The sequence below is a fragment of the Lipophrys pholis genome (assembly GCF_963383615.2).
Source record: "Lipophrys pholis genome assembly, chromosome: 20".
Classification (NCBI taxonomy): Eukaryota; Metazoa; Chordata; class Actinopteri; order Blenniiformes; family Blenniidae; genus Lipophrys; species Lipophrys pholis.
This window is the reverse complement of record NC_137648.1, coordinates 15302237-15318248: the sequence shown is the minus strand read 5'-3', so window position 1 is coordinate 15318248 and position 16012 is coordinate 15302237. Positions and strand designations below refer to the sequence as shown.

General features: G+C 40.6%; 1 protein-coding gene across 1 annotated transcript in view; it reads left to right on the top strand.

Annotated features, from left to right (window-relative positions):
- myo3a (myosin IIIA) overlaps nt 1–15588 on the top strand; it is a 59737-nt gene extending 44149 nt beyond the window's left edge. Inside the window, exons 25-38 of the mRNA XM_080490030.1 lie at nt 1015–1056; nt 1885–1941; nt 2442–2522; nt 2628–2833; nt 3302–3413; nt 4150–4312; nt 4395–4481; nt 4559–4682; nt 4774–6007; nt 6117–6261; nt 9253–9344; nt 10473–10513; nt 13094–13375; nt 14934–15588. Of these exons, the coding sequence (XP_080346156.1) occupies nt 1015–1056; nt 1885–1941; nt 2442–2522; nt 2628–2833; nt 3302–3413; nt 4150–4312; nt 4395–4481; nt 4559–4682; nt 4774–6007; nt 6117–6261; nt 9253–9344; nt 10473–10513; nt 13094–13375; nt 14934–15045 (2778 nt within the window). The 3' untranslated portion in view covers nt 15046–15588. The remainder of the gene's footprint in view (nt 1–1014; nt 1057–1884; nt 1942–2441; nt 2523–2627; nt 2834–3301; nt 3414–4149; nt 4313–4394; nt 4482–4558; nt 4683–4773; nt 6008–6116; nt 6262–9252; nt 9345–10472; nt 10514–13093; nt 13376–14933) is intronic.
- The last annotated feature ends 424 nt before the right edge of the window (nt 15589–16012 follow it).

The following is a 16012-nucleotide window of genomic DNA, read 5'->3' as shown; positions in this document are numbered from 1 at the left end:
GTCCATCCAGCCATACATGTTGGAGCCAGAGTCGGACCCGGCGGAGCGAGATGAAAATGACGATGATGCACCTACAGAACAACAGTCTTCATATGGATGTAACGCAATGGTGTGTTACTATATTTACACTAACTTCTCCATCCATGCCCACTACTACAATACTGCCTGTATTACAACGACTATTTAACACAGAAGTTACATTATAATCTAAAACGAGCACACAGCGCTAACATATGAAGACGGTGCAACTGCTAATGCTAACAAAACAATGACAGGGACGTCTTATCATCACACTTTTTAGCGTTATATACAGCTTACCGAAGTGCTCTGTTCGTCGTCTCCATAGATAGAAGGAACTGACCGCTCAATCAGACCAAGTCTTTCGGCAAATCCTTCTTTATACTGGCGGAGGTTGCTGAAGCAGTCGTCCTTAAAGTGATTCGCGCACACAAAAATGACCTTACCCACAGATGTGGGTACATTTCTGTGAAAAATAAAACTCAACCAGGCACTTTGAAAAGGTTCTGATGCTGGGAGACGGTGTAACGAAGCTTGTGGGTTACTACATCCAACAACCGAACATTTCGACTTATCCTCTCGTAACTTCGGTTGGACTACAAAATCGCAGCGAGAAACAAAAATGGCGGATTGCTCGAAACGTCGATGTCCTAATTTGGCAGTTCCGCTGAGAATACTGTGACGTCATTGTTCAAAAAACGTAATAGAGAATAGAAAAATCGAAACCGATCGCAAAATATGACCAAAACAGAATATAAAGATATCAACGGAGCACCTGAAGAGACTACTTTGAACTTTTCTGTACTTCTAAACACTCTAAATATACACCAAAATGCATTTAAGGGCTAAAAAAGTGGATTTAGCATGATATGTCCCCTTTAACTGCTTTTACTGGCACTGTGATAACAGTCCATTTTATTTACTTTCTTACCCTTTGTCTCCTTTTCTTTTTATTCCTTCATCTCTTTTTGTGCCTCCGGATTTCTGACGTAACAGATGGGAATGCAAACTTTGTACAGTTTTTTCTCTCTTAGTGAGGTAAAGACCATAGTTGCATTGTATTATAGATTTTACAAATTTAGAGCCATTTGTCGCTCCCTTTATACAGCTAAAATGGCACGTAGTTTTGTTAGAGCCCAGTCTAGAATTAGAGCTATTACACATTATAATCCATGCACATGCTGGTAAAATGCTGCATGCATAGACATCATCTCCCATTGTCTCCTTATGTATTTCCTGTGCAGTGACCATCACTGTGGTATTTATAGCACCATGCCAGTTGTTCTTAGGAACAATTGAAAGATTTCAATAGTACGCCGAAAAAAATAAAAATATATAATATAAAGTATCAGAAATTTGTACTTAAAATGTTCACCAATACATCCTACGGTCTCTGCAACTTAAGAAAAGAAACTTGATTACATGACTTGCTCACGTGATTCGGTTCATTCTGCAGCAGTACGTAAGCCTGAACATAAGCCTCGAGGTGATTTGCTCAGCTAAAAGCAATTGAAGGGAGCCACGTCTAAATGAACTGTGTTTGATTTGTTCTTGCATTGATTTCCATTCATCTGCATATTTTGGAAACAAAAAATAAATAAAAAATGAATCAAAGGCCTTGAAGCCACAATGAGCGATTTAAATACTACATGTATTAGGCTGACGCTGTGCTATAAAGGTGGTTTCCCTGCGTTGTGTTTGTGCAAAGAAAGACATGTAGAGTTACAAGGTCACCAAATATTGATTCTATTTAGTTTGATGTCTCATGTCGTTTTGTCAAATTATAGCTGTAGACGAGCTGAATTTCAGCAGATCGCAGTCATGATTTGGCACCTTGTTTATCCATTTCTTGCGTCTCTTTTGCAGCCTTCTCCAAAATACGTGGTCGATGTGCCTCTTGATGACAGAGTACAAATGCCAACGGTGATTGGTGATTTCTCAAAATCAAATCAAAATGTGACTTGCAAGTGTGAATAAGTTTATTCATTGTCGATATCAGAAAAAAGAATCCCTATTAACTTGTAGGATAAAACATCAGTAGAATAGTGATATCTAACCTTTTTTTTTTCAATTTTTGAAACTGTGGTTTTCAAAGTGTGGGGAGGGACAAGAGAGTCAAGACAAGTTTTTGGGTAAAATAAAGGAATTGCATCAGTTTTAAACTATATGTATTAGGTATTTACAGTTAAATATCATGAGCACAATGTGAGTGGTACAAATTATTGCATATGGATGACAACTGGCATTAATTGTATTCAACTGCATTTTTCATTGTAATAAACATTAGGAAGTCCTGCTTTTATCAATAAATTAGAACTTGGCCTGATTCATTCGAGTTGGGGGGGAAGCTAATCCTCTCACTTTGAAACCCACCTGATGTAAAATATTCCATTTTTAAAAAAGTGTAATGTGTGTTTCTTCAGCCAGGTGATTCTTCAGAAACCCCCTCTCACCCGAGAGAAACCACAAACATGAGAACGCAGACAGTGGCCTCGTACTTCAGAGTGAGATTTTATTCTCTTTCAGTTGCTGGCATATTGCGGAAATGTAATTGTACACCTATGCTCTCGTCCTTATCCCAGTCAGCTTTCACCTTTTGCTCTTTGTAGTACTCCTTGATGGACCTTCTGTCAAAGATGGTGGCAGGGCAGCCTCACTTTGTGCGCTGCATCAAGCCCAACAACGACCGCCAAGCCAACAAGTTCGACCGAGAGAAGGTCCTGGTTCAGCTGCGATACACCGGCGTTCTGGAGACGGCCAAGATCAGACGACAGGGCTACTCACATCGCGTCCTGTTTGCTAACTTCATAAAGAGGTTTGTTCCTTTTCACCTCCGTGTTCATCACTACCCGTGTTAAGCACTTTCATTTGGATACACATTATCTGATGTGAATAAAATGATTGTGAACAAAAAGGAGTGAATCAGCCAGTCGTATAAAAGGACTTACACACCTCAATTCTACTAACTAGAAAATAAACTTTATATGGGATGACATTTAACAATATTTTTCATGTGAAATTCCTTAGGAAATCTATTAGCAGTTGTTTTTGTGATGTTTATTGTAATGGCATTAAAATCCCCTAAATGGATTTGCATGTGCATGTGTGTATTTAAAGACAATAGGGCGAAGTGATGTGTCATTCCTCTCAGAGGGGAAAATGAAACAGTGGTTGCCCTCAGTTTAAGGAAAGGTCTGCCATCTTAAAGGGTTATTGATGTTTAACACTGTACAGTGATTTTTCATTTGTTTGAGAGTCCTGCTGATTACAGTGATCGTTCCAGGTACTACATCCTGGCCTTCCACGCTCACGAAGAGCCGGCTGTGACGCCTGAAACATGTGCTGCGATACTGGAGAAGACCAAGCTGGAGAACTGGGCAATGGGGAAGACGAAAGTGAGAGATAATTCGTCTCAGTAAAAATCACTCAAACTTCTGTATTATAAGTATTAATCTCCTACTGGTTCTGTGTTTTATAACCACATTTTCAAGTTAGTGTAACAGTTTTACTAATTTAATATGAGCTGAGACGTATTCTCTCATGGCCAAGAAAGATTTTCTTGCAGTCTACAAAATTAATGTCTTCTGAATAGACCTGACCTCAAAAATAAAACCCTTGAGAGTGTCTTTTGATTGTATAGTCTCATTATTTTTACAATATAATCATCAGGAATAAATGAGAATGCTTCTTCACTCAGACAGCTGTAAAAAGTTTAAGACTGTTTTAAAAGTGAAGTAAACGTTGCAACACAATGGGGTGTTTTCATAACTCAAACAAAATGGATGTTATGTGTTGGACTGCAGTCAAGTGCAAAGGGAAGCCTGGTTTGTATAAATGACGGCTATCGAAAGTGTTTTAGTGCCACGTCAGAGCATTTGTAAAAGATCATCTTCCACTGAAAATATCAAAGCTATGAAAGCAGCAACAAATCCACCGTCCATTTTCATCACCAACTTTATGGATTGGTTTTAAAAAAAACAAAAAACTATACAGTACTGGGAATCTTTTTAACTGCTTTATAAACAGTTGTTCATAAATGTTTCCTCTCACATCAACAATCCTGTGAAATAAATGCATGCTCATTCTGAGGAGGGAGTGATGAACAGTATTTGTATGCGGCCCGTCCCTCAGGTCTTCCTGAAGTACTTCCACATCGAGCATCTGAATCTGATGGTGCAGCAGGCCACACAGCGAATCATCCTGCTCCAGGCTTGTGTCCGAGGCTGGCTGGGCGCCAAGCGGTACCGGCGGATATTGAAAGAGAGAGAACAGAGCGCCCTGGTGCTGCAGTCAGGTTGGTAAACTGCACTCGGGTCGCGAACCAGAAGACCAGCAATTCATGGAAGAGTCGGACTGATTCAACCTTTTATCTCCAGCTTACAGAGGTCACAAAGTTCGGAAACGCGTTGCAGACGACAAAAGCAAAGCAAAGCTCGAGGTCTTCGTCATCCAGTTTCAGGCTGGTAAATACAATCTGATGTGAACTCCTGCAATATCCAGCTGCCGAACGACGCCGGTCCACCTCACTTGTTTTCTTCAGTTTGCAGGGGATATCTCGCAAAAAAGAAATACAAGGAGCTCGTGGATGAGAAGAACAAAGCAGCCACCAAGATTCAAGCTCGCTACAGAGGGCACAAAGAGAGGAAAAGTTTCCAGAGAAAACGGTACGAGACACAGTTAATGTACTAACTGTGCCACCGAAAAACAAACCAATCATCAATTGTTTGTTGACAAGCGTGTGTGCGTTCTCTAAAGGGAGGCCAGAGAGAAAGAAAAAGAGGAAGCGAAGGCAGAGGCGGAAAAAAGCACCACTGAAGAAGAAAGCGCCTCTTCTCCGAAAAGCAACGAAAAGACCGAGGAAGAAGAGGAAACTAAAGCCGCTGTTGTGCTTCAGAGCAACTTCAGAGGATACAAAGAGAGGAAGAAGTTTAAGGAGCGAAAAAAGACGATGGCCGGAGCTGAGCTGGAGTTACCGGACGAAGAAAAAGGAGCCGGTGAGCCAACCGGCAAAGTCGAAAAGCCTGAGAATGACGAAGATGAAAATACTTTTGAAGCAGAGGAAAATGATGACAGCGATCACACTCAGGTGCCAGATGACGATGAGAATACAGAAGTGGTAGATGAACCCGTGATTGGAGACGCAGACGCTGGAAACGAAGGGCGAGAAGAGGACAAGAAGGAGGAAGTGAGTGGACAGGAAGAAGCTGGAGACCTAGAAGAGGAAACCAAGGCGGCCACTGTCCTCCAGAGTAATTTCAGGGGTCACAAAGAAAGGAAGAGACTGCAGGAAGAACGGAAGATCCCAGCAAAGAAACAGGAAGTGACGAGTCCCACCACCGAAGAACCAGAAAAGGAAATTTCCAGTGAAGAGACTGATAAAGAAGAGTCGACAGAAGTGAAGTCAGAGGACGCGGACCAGGCCAAAGCAGCCGTGGTGCTACAGAGCAACTTCCGCGGCCACAAGGAGCGCAAACGACTGGAAGAAGAGGGGAAAATCACCAGGAAGAGGAAGATAGAACCAGATGTTCCACCAGAACCTCCCAAAGAGGAGCAAGAAGCGTCGACAGAGGAGCCAGCGCCAGAATCCCAAGAGCAAATGTCTGGCGACACCTCCGGGGGTCTGGAGGAGGAAAAAGCAGCAACAGTCCTTCAGAGTAACTTCAGAGGCCATCGGGACCGAAAGAAGCTGAAAGCAGAGAGAGACGCCCAGAAGAAGGCCGAGGACGGGAGCGAGGTTCCCGTTGAGTCGGAAGGACAAACAAAGGAGAACGAGGGGGACGTGGACGAGCAGGAGGAGGCGCTGGATGTCGACGACGTGCAGATTGAGCGCAAAGACGAGACGGATGTGGAGAAGGAGCGGCAGGAGCAAGAACAGGCTGCGGTGAAGATCCAGAGTAACTTCAGGGGGCACAAGGACCGCAAGCAACTGAAGGCCAACAAGCAAACCGCTCAGCACCAAGCCAAAAGAGTCGAGAGCTTCTCCAAGGAGGTGACGTTCTGAATCTAATCACATTGTGCACAGCCAGTCATACGGCTGGGTTTTTTTTTTTCCCCAGTCATTTATTGTTTTGTTGTTTTTTTTTTACCTGTATCAACAGATCGCTAAGACTTCTCAGGAGTTTCTCGCACTGCAGAGGAAGTTGAATGAGATTATCCAGGCCCATCAATCAAACCCGGAGAGCAACGGCATGTTTGTGAGAGGAAAAGCAATCAATGGCTACGCTCCCCAGCGTCGCCAATCAAGTAAGATAACGGAGATCTGCTCTGTTAGAAATAGATTATAAAGAAAGAAATGTACTTTGTGACGTTGACGGTTTAGGCTCTTAAAGCCCTGAATCGTCAGATAATTAAGAGAGTCAGTCATGGTGGACATGACATGATAACTTTCAATAGAAAAGGTTCAGAATTCACATGCTTTTTTCATGATCATTTCAAAGTTAAAGAGTGTTTGAACTCATTTGAGCTTTTTCCACACCGTAAGATGCCGATTTTATTGCCTTGTTCATCCGAATGTCCTCAGTCGACATTATCGACGGAGGGCGTTTTCTTTTATCTGCCGTGCGACTTCATTAGATGAAGAAAACCAGAGAAAGTCAAGAGCCAAAACAGGAGGTGCCTTTCTATCCTGGCATGTCATCAGAAATATAATGTGATTTACCCAGGTGATAGCTGTAATTGCTTTCAGCGGGGTGAGCGAGGGGGGAAAGGCAGCAAATTGAAAGTTCACCATCTTTGCAAAACCGAGCTGGCAGCTGAAATGTCACCGCCGTCTGAGGTTCAGGTGTCTCCAGTCAATAATGTAATTATTATGTAATGAAACCAGTGACTCTCCTTGGTTGCTGTCATGATTATTCACACATTTGTTTGATATTTGGCGTCGGGTACAGTTTTACTTCAAGTGTAAGGAGTTTAAATTAGATTTTGGATCTCTTGGATGTTTACTTTGTTTCTCAGCATACTAGCTATTGGCAACCCCTGATATTGAGTCTTATAAGGATCTCACGGCCTCTTTCAAAAAGCTTTGATTTTCCTTCCATTATTTTAATTGTTGGGATTTTTGGCATTTTATGTCACGTTAGAGGTAATATTTGAAAAAATGTACCGTTAAAAAGACTTCAAAAATATCTTCTGTAGTTATTTCATGCAAAATGTTACAGAGATATTGGACTAGTTCTGTTTCTTTCAGTATACAGTTGTTCTGTTATACACTATAAGCTGCAATGCCATGTGACTAATGTGGTGCAATGTTAAATGACCTCGTGTGCTTAAAACATTTGTCAGTCAAGATTTGACAACCTTCGAAAGAAAAATGCAAATTTCTACAATTATTTATATATTGATGATCTAACTCTTTTAACTAATGGGCTCAGTGTTGCAATATCGGTGTAAATTGAAATCATGACTCCTTTTGGCTAATGGAAAACGTTGGTCACAATTGGATCTTTAACCGCTCTTCAGGAGCTTTTAGAAACTTTTCAACCTGAATTTATTATGAAGCTCTTTTCTCATATCTCTCTGTGAAGTGACAAATGTGACCCTGAACTCGAAGAATGGTTCAGCAATCCGCCGATGAATGAACGTCACATCCTAACATGTCGACAAACCATAAAAGTAGCAAAAACGGCTACAAAAAGCTAAACTTCAATTATGGTTTAAATGCCTAAAACGTTTAGCTATAATTGTTTAAATTGTTAATAATGATAACGAAATGTCAGCTGTTCTTCATTGTAGCCCATATTAATGAATAGCTTTGGTAAATATAGGAAAATGTAATACTTTACGAGTGCACACGCCGTAGAACGGCTCTGTGGATCATGTACACAAAAATGTTCTCTTTATATATCTTTATAGATCTGCTCTGAAAACCTCCCTCTGTTTCCAGTCTCTATATGAGGCGAAGCTAACCAGCTACATATGTAGTGTACCGACATGAGAGCGGCATCACATACTGCCCCACTCCCTTTAATCTGGCTATGTTTGCCCTTTACGAGCTTTTCTCCAGCACAGCACATTGCCCCGAGGTGAAGCGGAATGAATTATCCGTGCTATTTCCAAGGGCAAGTGCAACTCTCATGGAATAATTCTTTTCCAGCCGCCACCAAGTCATTTCTCCATCGACAGTGTTAATATGTCCTCATGAATTTCATTCACATAATAAAGCAAATCAGAATCGTTTGTTAGTCCGCACGACGAAAGCAGAAGCATGCCAGTCACAATGCTCGTCATGGAAAAGGTCATCGAATGTTAATCACGTTTTGGGAGCCAAGCTTTCCAACAATTATGGCAGGAATTAATAAGACGGTGTGTAAAATTGGCTTCACTTGTATGAGCACTAGAGAGTGACCTTTTGGTTGAGTTGTTCAATAATATCACAAACTTTCTTTCAGCCTCTTTACCTGAGAGCGTTGTGCACATGATAGATCGTTGCTTCCCCTCCTGTACGAACTTGTGATTAATACTGAGCAAGACACAAAGGTCGCTGTAATATATTTGTCGTTGCAATAACAGAAATGAGGGATATTGTTACCGCGTGTCAGTTACGGCAAATATGATGGATTGCATGAGGTGGGAGGTGTCCACGGAGGTGTCCACGGCCAGTTTGCTCACAGACAAACTGGCCGCCTCATGTTCAACGCTGCAGCGGGAATCGAACGCGTATTGACACGATGTAATCCGACACTTTGCTTGTATCAAAGGTTGTTGGAAAATTCGAACCGGCTTCGTGCCTCAGGTTTAAACAGCAAATCATGCAGCGGGTCAACGTGTGCAACAAGGTCAAAGATCGACGTTACTTTTATAGTAAGTTAAAGGAAGTGGCGTCGCGGCATCTAATTGAATTTTTTGCGCATAATTAAAGCTTATACATACTTAACGTTATTTGTTATGTGTGCGTCTGAAAGGCGGTGTGGATAATGTAAATTCTGAGTGAATGATGTGCGCATGAGAACTTTCTTTATGTGGAAAACAGTAGGTTGGTGATTTAGAACAATTTATACAAGAGGTAGTTATTGTGTGATTGTGCTAAAACAAAGAAAGTACAGTAAAGTTTGGTCTTTAGAAAATAACTTAATTAGGTTTTCTTCAATATGGAGGAACTGAGATCCCCCTGGTGTAGAAGTGTAATATTATCAGCCTCAATCATTGGTTTAAACCATGATAGTTTAAGCTGCCCTGTGCAGTCAGAAAAAAAAGAAAGAAAACACTTTATACAACTTTTTTTGTTGCTATTGTCAGTGGATCAGAGATTGTCGAGGACCCCCCGCAGGACCCAACAGCCAAAAACCCTGAACACGCCGGAGGATTCCACCTATTACACCCTGATTCATGTGAGTTACAGAAAGTACAGAAAACAGTTCCAGATACTTTTTACAGCTGGGACTCAAACTGCCTTCACAGGTATCGACGTGCAAAATGTCCGATTGATTAACAATTCATTTTTTTCCTGCAGCAGAAAAATCTAACTGTTTCAAAGCTGCCTGGGAAAGTATTTTCTTAAATACGTTTATCTGGGTTTTTTTTAGCAGTTTGTTTTTGTGTGAAAACCAATTCCTTTCTTGCACTGAATGGATTTCGTAACTTTCCTGTTTGTTTTGTTGGATTCACATACAAACAAATCAATAAATCAAGTCAGGAATCAGCAAATATCAGAGATTTAGTATGCAAGTACAAAATCAATAATCGTTCCATGTTTTAGGAAGATTTCTTTGCTTTCACAGTTTATATTAACTAGGATTTCAAAGGTTGTCTGTGTTTAAGCTCTACTTTTTTGACCACATCACTAATATCAGTTCATAAAGGCAAATCTCATTTGGGAGTCATGGCTTTAAATTTTCATACCATTAGGTCATGCCATTTTTAATCAATATATTTAACTCTTAAAAATAGGAAGATTTGAGGTGTTTGATATTATGGAAATGGTCTTTGTCTCAAATTAATTGTAAAATGATAGTTTACTTTTTCTGGGAACATGTAGTCATAAGGACATATTATTTGATTTCAGTTATTAAGAAATGATTTGTTGAAATCTGCAGATAAAATTTAATTATTTTTTTTACCCCCAACATGAACTAGAAGATCCTGTATGGTTCATGTTGTCCTCTCTGATTCACAGGAAAAATCACAATATTAATGTTTTTGTGAAATATCATCACTGAGCTATTTTGGTCCAATCCTGCAGGATTTAAGCTCTTTCTTTAATGGTATATTTCACGATAAGATTTCAGGGGATTAGCTGGGTTATTATTATTGTTTTCCTGCAGATTATCAAGCAGTGTAGAATAGCGTAAGACTAAAATGGTTAAAATTGGGACTCGTATGTAAATGTACTGTACCTGCTTTGGTCACAGTTGGTATCCATATTAAATCTGTGATGAAGGCGACAGATTTGTGCCTTACCTTGTCATACACATTTAGTTTGACATGTAATTCTTCTGTTTTTCTCTCTCCGGCCTCAGCGTTCTGTCCAGGATGATAAACGGAAGCCCAGGAAGGAGGAGTAAGTGATTTCTACCTCATTTTAACAACCTATCACTGCCGTTTTGAGAAGCCGGCGTGCTGCTGGCTCGCCACACCTGACCCAGAGTAATGACTGCAGCCACGCGGCTGCATAAGGATGGCGTCTGGTTCCCAGCTTAATGATCTGCAGGGTTACACACTTCCCCAGCGAAATGAATTATCTGCATCTTCACCTCAGCCATGTAGGATGAATGGATGTATAAATAAATACCATAAGGTGTAATTTATCAGTGTAATTCTGTAGATGAGAACAGATAGTTTTGAAAAGTACGTTTCAATTAAAACGGCAGGCGTCGTCTTCTCTAAAACGGAGGAAAGAAAAGAGTGTGTGTATGCGTGTGTCCATGCCTTCATGCATATGTATGTGTTGCGCAGGCCACAAGGTGAGCAAACCGCCCAGAGTGAGGGGGTGAAGATGGACTGATAGGGCGGGCTCCACAAGCAGGGGCCAGAGTGCTTTATCACACTGTCTGAGCAGGCACAAACACACACCTTGATGTGCACACACACACACACACACAATACAACACATCGCTTCAACATCAAGGGTAATAATTTGTTAGCAGATAAATAAAGCCGGCGATGGACAGGAGCAGTTTCCATGCATCATTAGGGACGAGAAGGTCAGCAGGAACTATAGCATCTGGGGCTGAGGCTGACGGCAGAGGAGGAAATTTGGGTGAGAAAGAGTAAAACTAGAAGGAAATGTAAGTGAGGATGCGCAGAAGGAAATCCGAACCACAGAGCCCAGATGTCTGCATTTCTTAAAAAAAAACTTTTAAAAAGGCAACATGTGATTCAGACTATGGCGAACTGCTGAAGTCGTCTATGTTTGGCTTTTTAAAGCACCCGGTGTGTGCTTTATAGAGGAATAATCGAAGCAACGTCTTCTCTGTTTCCAATTGCAGTTGCAGCAGTTTGTCAGGAATAAACAGCAGAACAGGATGTTTGGCACCAGAAAAACTCACTTCACCACCACAGTCTAAACTCTGAGGGCTGAAATGTTTCCGTGGCGGGTTCAAATGATTTCAAAATCTAAAAACGGTTTAATACGATGGTGGTTTATGTTTTATATTTTTCGTTGGAAATGATACCTTGCATATTTGCATTGTTGGAAAGTTCAATAATGCCTCAAATATAATAGCTGTAGTCATTGTGAGGCTGTCTGGTTTCTACATTGGAGGCACATTAAAACATACAAGGAAAAAGTCTATTTTTGTCTGCTATTTGAGAATGAAGCTCAACCTTCAAAAATAAAGTCATAATGATACGAAAACATAGGAAAAATATAATTTACAACAATTGGGCTAGAACTCCACATTTTCTTTTTTCTTTTTTTTTAATCATTTTGTTAATATAGAGATCATTGTAAGTAAATTATCTGAAAGCTACTAACCGTTTGTAAACATTTACCAAATGCTTTGTTCGGGTGCGTATGTACATTTCACCAATTCTTTCCAGAAAAGTTCAAATTCAAAAGAAGTGACCGGGTAACAGGCTTTTTCAAAATCTTGTCTGTTTTTGGTGTCACTCACATCCCCTCTATCATGTCAATTTCTAGAAGTTACCCTCCAAGATGTGCCACTGCTCCGTCAAGCACTTATTTCAGCCAATGAGCCGAACAACATGGAGCTAATAATAATGAAGTTTTTATGCCACAGCCCTCAGAACATCGCATTTATCAGGATTCATTAGTCAGAGGATTGTTTTCACCCTCTCACCCCCATTAGAAGAGGCTCTGACCTCCAGCTCATCACAGGGTCACTTTACTGGGCAGCAGTCGGCACAATGGTAGATTTCCGATTGTGCTAATCGGTATATGTTACCAATGTGTGAAGCGTATTGATTTCAATGTGGAAACTGTCCTGCCTTGGTTATGTAATGTGAATGTCAGAGTTCAACCATGAATGAGAGTGTTTGTGTTTCTGCAAGCAGCTCCATATTTATCCAGCTTTTTCTCATTTCCTCACAAAATGCCACTGTGCTTTTTGTCTACTTATAAATCACCTTCACCACAGAGACATTTACCATATTGATAAACCTATAGATTACTACTGTGACACCGTGGGAACCCCAAAAAGGCTGTCACACAAACAGGAAGAACATGCAAACCAAGCACAAAGGGCATATCCAAGCCTGTAATCAAACTGGGGTCTTCTTGATGTGAGGCCAGTGTGATTAACACTACACACTACGCCCTGACGCCCGTAGAGGAAAATATGCAGAGTAAAGAGTTTCCTTCTTGAGAAAGAAGTGGGGATTTTATGCTTCAGCTCAGTAGAGAAATTGTCTCCCTGCAATTTAAAAAACTGCAAATCCTGGGAAAAAAACACACAAGCTGTATCTATGCAGGCCAGAGCGGGAACGTGTCCTGACTGGAAATCGATGACTGAAGATAAATAACTGCTCGGCACAAAGTTATATGGAATAAAATTAACAAAGGAAAACTTCAAATATACTGAAATCATTGCTGTCAAACTCATTTTACTTCAGTGGCCACACGCTGTATGACGTTTCCACCAATTCACCATCAAGGCTTTCTCTTCTGCCTCTGCTTCAGTCCGGGGAAGCTGCTGGACGTAGACGACCAGTACTACGGGACACTGTCCACCTGCAGGTCCGAGCCCTCCATACCCACAGAGACCGCCTCGTCCAGCAGCGTGCCGGAGAGGAGGCCGTCTATGGGCAGGAGACAGTCCACAGCGAGGAGGAGGCAGTCCACGGCCCGGAGGCGCTCTGTGGACGTGCAGCAGCCGGCTGATCAGAGAGCTGCTTCCAGCCGGCCGCCCAGAGAGAGAGCGGTTACTGACCCCGAGCCGCCCACACCTGCCAAAGACAACAGGTAATCACAATATCTTTTATTCAATACATTAACACATTACAATAAATTACAGATTCGACAGAGTTTGAGGATACAAGAACCGTCATCTTTGAATGTCTGGCTGCAGAAACCCTGGTGTCCACCAACCCAGCTAACCTCAGCCACTCCAGTCATGTAATACCACTTTGTACCACAAGGTGGTGTAGTGGGCCAGTGTAGCGTCTTGTCAGCTACCTCTTCAGAAACCAAGCAGGAAGCAGCAGAAAACAAAAATGGCAGAAACTCTTAGCTTGAAAAACCACAAAAATGTAATACTGCCTTTAGAATCAGAGGAAAAACTATATTAAAACCCTCATGAAATTAAAATGCATTTCCCTATCTGTGTGGACTGTGAAAGATTTTACCTGATAAATTTAAATCTATAAGAGGAATGCACATGAATGAATGAATGAATGAATGAATGCTTTATTTCGGTTAAAAATAAAAAATAAAAACAAAATCATGTTTTTACAAAATAAACAGACAGCAACCGAAAAAGGAATAGGCTGAAGCCTCAAGGCTTATTTGTGCCTATCCTGTACCATCATAGGATTAACTGAATAATTCACAATAAAACATCACTAATACTCCATTGCTACTGAAAAATCTAATTCAATCAAATTTCATTGTAACCTTTGATAATTTTAGACTGTAAAGTCTTCTTGAAAACATACATAGAATTACACATCTTTATTTCATCATTAAGTCCATTCCATAATTTTACACCCAAAACTGACACACATCTGTACCTGATATTAGTTCTTACTTTGTGAGTGTCAAACATTAGCAAACCCCTTGGACTGCCCCACATGAATCTCCTTTGACACCTTTGACATACATAGATCAGCCATAACATTAAGACCATTAAATAGTGCCATGAACAACACTGATTGCAATCTTGAGCATGGAATACGTTAGCTGATGAGATATATTAGACAGCAACTTAACATTTTGTCCTCAGAGTGATGTGTTATAAAGCTATTTGATAAGTTCTGGGCACCAATCATAAATCATCTCCCATACAATTGTCAATCCTAAATGATTTGATTATGATGTTGTCATGAAATACCCATCTTCTGATTTCCCCTTTGTCCCTTTACTTGCTGTTGTGTGTTTTATTTTCATGTTTGTTATAAAAGTTACAAATTAATAAAATATTGTTTAAAAAAAATAAGTGCTGACCAGAAAGTTTCCGTGAGATTTACCAACATGGGACTGGGTCAGAACAGTCTCCAAGACTGAAGACCTTTTGAGGTGTACCCAGTCTCCAGTGATGGTCAGTATCTCTCACAAGTGGTCAAAGAAAGGAAAACCAGTTAATGTCAGGGTGATGAACAACCAAGCCCATTCCAGTCAAGGCTGGCACGTCTGGTCCGACTCAGCAGACAAGTTACTGTAGCTTGAACGGCTTAATTTTGTCTGGCCATTTCTTCAGATGATGGTTTGAAACAATTTTTCATTTGTGCTTCTCTATTTCCTCTATTCTTTACCTTTTGTATGAGGAGACATTCACAAATTGTCTCCACCGATTGTTTAACAGGCGTTCGGTTCCCAGAATGTCGTCGATGGACAGTCGGACCGACGACAACCCGTACGGACAACACCTACTGAGGAAGACCTCGCAGAGACGAAGACTCATCAAGCATTACTGAGCACAGGAAGGAACTTTTGACTGTTGTGCAAATACATCTGACACTCTGTACTCTTTAAGTGGCATATTGTGTTGTGGTTTATTAAAACACAAAGACAAAGCATTTGATTCTCTACCGCTTCACTTCAGTCAGGAGATGAACTCTGCTGCTACATTTTCCTTCAAATCACCTCTGAGCTAATTTTGTTGAATACAGGATAGAGTGAATGTAAATGTAAATAATTAAATTATTGTGCTAAATTATTCTATGGATTAAGGTTTGTTTATGAGAACTGTAATCTAGTTCTTGATATCCTGCATTTTATTTTTATTTTCCTATAAGAAATGCTATCAAACTTGAATACTTTGCATTTCAGGAATACATCTTTGGAAAATCTGAAATATTGTAAGAAAAGTCTGTTTTCTTTCTCTGCTGTCATTTTTGGTTTGTTCATTTAAACATGAAATACATCGAAATTCCCTGTCATTTTATATTCATCTCATTTAACTGCTCTCAGATTTCCTCCTGTAATGTGGAAAAATATAGAAGTGACTAAGCATGTGCATTTATAGTCTTTCTACATTTATGCTGCCATGTTTGAGTCCCTTTCACATTTGACCTTTAACCTTTCAGTGACATTTCACTTGGGATGGACCCCTGCAGCAGTTGTTAGTGAGCCCACACCCACACGTACTGTACTCACTGCACTGACACAACAGTATGCATGAGAATGAGAGACAAAAGCTGCAAACAAGAGAGTAATATAAGATGTGTGCCACTTTCCACCAACCAGAGGAAAGAACGAATGCTGAACGGTGATTTTTAAAGGAGAAACATGCAGCATTACTCTAATCAAAAAGCTCCAACACAGACAATCGCACAGTCACTAATCATCTGCATGTTCATCTGTTATGACTGTTACTACGACAAAGTTCCGGCTAAACCAAAAACTCAAATTTACAAATTGAAATAAAAAAAGACGGTTTGA